This window comes from Budorcas taxicolor, chromosome 3 (genome assembly GCF_023091745.1).
Source record: "Budorcas taxicolor isolate Tak-1 chromosome 3, Takin1.1, whole genome shotgun sequence".
Lineage (NCBI taxonomy): Eukaryota > Metazoa > Chordata > Mammalia > Artiodactyla > Bovidae > Budorcas > Budorcas taxicolor.
This window is the reverse complement of record NC_068912.1, coordinates 104,673,476-104,677,284: the sequence shown is the minus strand read 5'-3', so window position 1 is coordinate 104,677,284 and position 3,809 is coordinate 104,673,476. Positions and strand designations below refer to the sequence as shown.

Genomic DNA, 3,809 nt, shown 5'->3' with positions numbered 1-3,809 from the left:
ATGTAAGTGTGTGGATGGGTTGAGTATGTGAGAGTATACACGCGTGTGTGTGTGTGTGTGTGTGTTTACTCTGGTACCATTACTCTTCAGCACAGGTTCCACATCTGGTAGAACTTTACCTGCTCACGATCCCCCCTCCACCCTGCAAATGACGCATAGTAGGGACCCGATCATCATCAAATCCATTTAAGTCTCTATGTTTGCCAAATATATTCCACAGAGGGTCCACATCAAGCAGCAAGACTGGTTTCAGAAGAGAATAGTCAACTTCTGGCCGTAACTGAATGGAATGAGAGCATCGGATGAGGAGTCTGGGTTTTGTTGCCTGCTCTACTGCTAGATTACTGGGTAATCTTGGGTCACTGTTTGGCTGTGATCTCAGGTAAGGCACTCAGCTCCTCTGGGCCTCTGTTTACTCTTCACTCAAGAAGGCAAGTAGAACTCAGCGACTGGATGAAAACGCATCATATCTACGGGTAGCTACAGAAGCACTGTTTCCTGGGAGAGCATGTGTGACCCAAAAAGAGCAACAGGATCAACCAGAGGAATGCTGGGTCTGACAAAGCGAAACAGGTTCTTTTATTGCAGCACTTCTCAGAGCCTTTAACTTGCCAGTATGGATTGTGACTGGCTAGCAGGGTTATAGAGCGCTTGCAGAATTTGCCGGACTGACTAGCACGGGAACCCTAACTCGTGGCACAACTTTTAGAACTAATGTTCCACAGAACCTACTTTGGGGGATCTGCTAGCAGGCACATGGGACATTTCTCAAATGCCCCCTTTCTTGCAGATGACACAACAGAAATGGTGTTCGGTCTCCCTAAATCAGAGAGCACAGTTGTGGCAAATATCAGCCCAGAATCATCCAAAGCACAGCAACTGGCTTGTACACAAGGCTTTATACCTACAGAACATTTCCACTTATACGATCTCAAGTCTTCCCTGACAACATTCCACTGAGGACCTTCATCCCCATTTTTCAGATGATACAATGCAGCCCGAAAGAGATTAAGAAATCTGCCCAGAGCCACTAAATGATGGACCCAGTACTTGCCTTTATCATTTTTCCCTATGACCTTAATCAAGCTGTCAATAAATACGTCCTACATTTTATAGGTAAGCAATTGTAGCCACTTTGCAGAGCCCCTGCCAGAGCCGAGGCTGACGCCCCTGCACCTGTTCTGCAGCAGCCACCACTGCTGTCCAGGATCCCCAGCAGCGGCCCCTGGTTGAGAGGGGTGGGCAGGACGCTCACAGAAAAGCCCAAGGAATGAGAGCCGCTCTGGAAACACCCAGGCTGGGAGGCCGGGAGTCACTCCCTGCCGGTGGCCACACCCTCCCCACCATGCCAGGTACATTCCCCTCAGGGCTGTACCCCCCCGCGCCAGGTGCCACTCTGCAAGAGGGCAAGAAGAGCCAGATCAATGCTAATTTCACTCACTCCCATAAGCCGGAGGAGCCCAAGTCCGATCTGCTCTGACAGTCTGAAACTGCCAGCGCCTCCAGGGGGAAGCGTGGCCAGGACGGCCAAAGCCATTCAGCGGTTCACACCGGGGTGCCTTGTCCCGCCTTGTCCGGCAGTGAGAGGCCCGAGAGGCGGGGCAGGCTGCGGGGCTGCTCTGGGCACAGGGGCCGAGTGAGGCTGTGCCAGGCGCTGGTGTGCGCGAGAAGTGTGAACGCGGGAACGCTGGTGTCACCCCGGGCTGATGACAGAAGTCGCGTCTGGGAAACGCAGGCGAAGAGCGCGTGCACCAGGCAACCCCAGGCTGCGGAGGAGTCCCGGAGGTCCCGGGAGTTGGCCCGACGCGCTCCTGCACGCGCCCGCGCCCAGCCCTCTCTCACCCGCTCCGCTCCCGAGGGTGGCCCCGCTGCGGGCCGGTTGGGCTGCTGACGCGCTTGGCGGTGCCCGGCTCCCGGCTGCCAGGCCGCGGCGGGATGGGGGGCGCGGGCGCTCGCTGCTTACCTGCGGGCGGCCGCGACTCCGCGGCTCCGGGCTGCGCTGCGCTGGGCTGGGCTGGGCTGCGCTGGGCTGCGCGCCCGGCCTCCGCGCGGCTCTGCAGCGCCCGCTCGCTCGGCTCCGCCCGGCTCGGCTCCGCCCGGCGGTGCCCGGGGCTCTCGCTGGCGGCCCACGCGGCGCGGGGTGGGCGCGGGGCGGGCTGGCGGGCGGGCGCCGGCGGCGGGCGCGGCTCTGGGCCGCCCCACGGCCGCTTGGAAGCTCCTTATTTGGGCAGTGATGTCAGGGGAAGTCGCAGGGGCCGGACCACCCACTTCTTTCCATTCACTCCCCAGAGTTTCCTGTCGCCGAGCCCGGGGGACCCCGGCGCCCGCAGCGGGCGCCTCTCCGGCCGGCTCGGCCCTGGCGTACCCGGCTTCACTGTCGGCCGCTTGGGGGTCCCGGCGCGGCCGGGTCCAGGAGGGCGGTCGGGCAGGCTGCTGCCCGGGAGGGTCTGCGTCTGGGGAATCCCCGGCTCCCGGCGGTCGCGGGGAGGGTCTGTGCGGCGGCCTCCGCGGTGACAGGCCGTGTCACTCCGGGCGCCGCCCCTCCCTCCGCTCCCGCCCCGGCTCCCGCGCTGTCATTTCCTCCCGGGCCCTCCTGGAAGGGCAGTCAGGGAACCCCGGTCGTCGCCGCCGCCGGGGCCGTGCCCCTCGGGGCCCCGTCTCGGCTGCACCCGGCCCGGCGGGCGTCCATCGCTGTCCCCAAAGTGCCGGGTCCCCGCCTTGCTCCCGGGTGCCAGCCCCGCTCCGGGAAGCCCGTGCCTCCCAAGGCGGGAACATGCCTTCGCGAGTGCTGGGCGGGGCGGGCCTGGCCGGGCTCCCTGGGCTCCAGCCTGGGGGTGGGGGTGGGGATGGGGGCTCCCCGGGGCTTCCCAGTGGCCTAACTTGGCAGAAGCTATCGGATTCCAAGGCTTAGGACCTGAGTCGCTCTGGTCTACCTTTGCACCAGCGCCCAGCAGGGCCCCCACTGGCCTGCTTCCCGAGGGAGCAAAACTGGCCACCAGGATCTGTATTTTACAGACGGGGCACACTGAGGTTCTGACTTGTCAGGTGACTTGCCCGAGGTCAACTCTGCTGAACCTGGGCTGACCCGGGGCTTGACTGGCTCCAGGGCTGGCCTCTGCTGCCTGGGAATACATTGTGGGGCCTGGGACCAAAGTCAGGACAAGAGTCAGGCAAACTGAGTGCCTGGAGTGCCAGCTGAAGAGGCACTCCCTCTCCAGGTCACAGAAGTTCAAGGACCCACAGGGTGACTGACAAGCTGACCTGAGCGAAGCTGATCAGGGCTTCCAAAAAGGCCTTGGAGGCTCCAGGCTTCCTCTGGCTCTGAAGTGATGGCCTAAATTCAAGGCCCTGCCTGTCACAGGGAGTGGGCTTCCTCTAGGCCCAGGGGACAAGCTAGTGGCTCTGGGGATTTCTGTGCCTTCCTCATGCAGCAGCTTTCAGCAGAGCCTCTTCCCTCCCTCCAAAGCCAGGGCAGAGCAAACAAGCCCCTCCCAGACCACCAGCTTTAGTAGAGGGATGGCAGTTTCCACAGGGGAACCTCGCTCCTAGGTGCCTGCAGAGGGAAACCACAAGGCCATGGCTTGCAGGGGGTGGAGGGAGGTGTGATCACACCTGGACATTCACTGTGCCTGCGCACTCATGCATACAACTGCACACCCGCTGGCCTGTTGCCAAGGCTCCCAGCTGTTCTGTTGATCACCGCCACTTCAGTGCCCCACCCCCCACCTTCCAGTAGCGCCCAGAGCTCCATCTCAGCTCCAATCGGGTCATCCTCTTTCTGACAAAGCTCCAAAGGGAAGGACCACACT

General features: G+C 61.8%; 1 protein-coding gene across 1 annotated transcript; it reads right to left on the bottom strand.

Moving 5' to 3' along the window:
• Positions 1 to 1,545: 1,545 nt before the first annotated feature.
• On the bottom strand, positions 1,546 to 2,775 carry LOC128045622 (proline-rich protein 2-like). Its single transcript, XM_052638080.1, has 4 exons — positions 2,604 to 2,775; positions 2,366 to 2,491; positions 1,843 to 2,218; positions 1,546 to 1,654 (listed from the first exon to the last, which is right to left on the bottom strand). The coding sequence occupies exons 1-4, from the start codon at positions 2,773 to 2,775 to the stop codon at positions 1,546 to 1,548; spliced, it is 783 nt and encodes a 260-aa protein (XP_052494040.1).
• Between the last annotated feature and the right edge of the window lie 1,034 nt (positions 2,776 to 3,809).

Excerpts from the sequence above, each read along its gene's own strand:
- LOC128045622 (XM_052638080.1), bottom strand. The coding sequence starts at position 2,775 with ATGTTCCCGCCTTGGGAGGCACGGGCTTCCCGGAGCGGGGCTGGCACC. Across the intron at positions 2,492-2,603 it reads ACGACCGGGGTTCCCTGACT|ACCCTCCCCGCGACCGCCGG; the intron begins GCCCTTCCAGGA and ends GCCGCCGCACAG. Across the intron at positions 1,655-1,842 it reads CACCCTCGGGAGCGGAGCGG|CGCCTGGCACAGCCTCACTC; the intron begins GTGAGAGAGGGC and ends CGCGCACACCAG.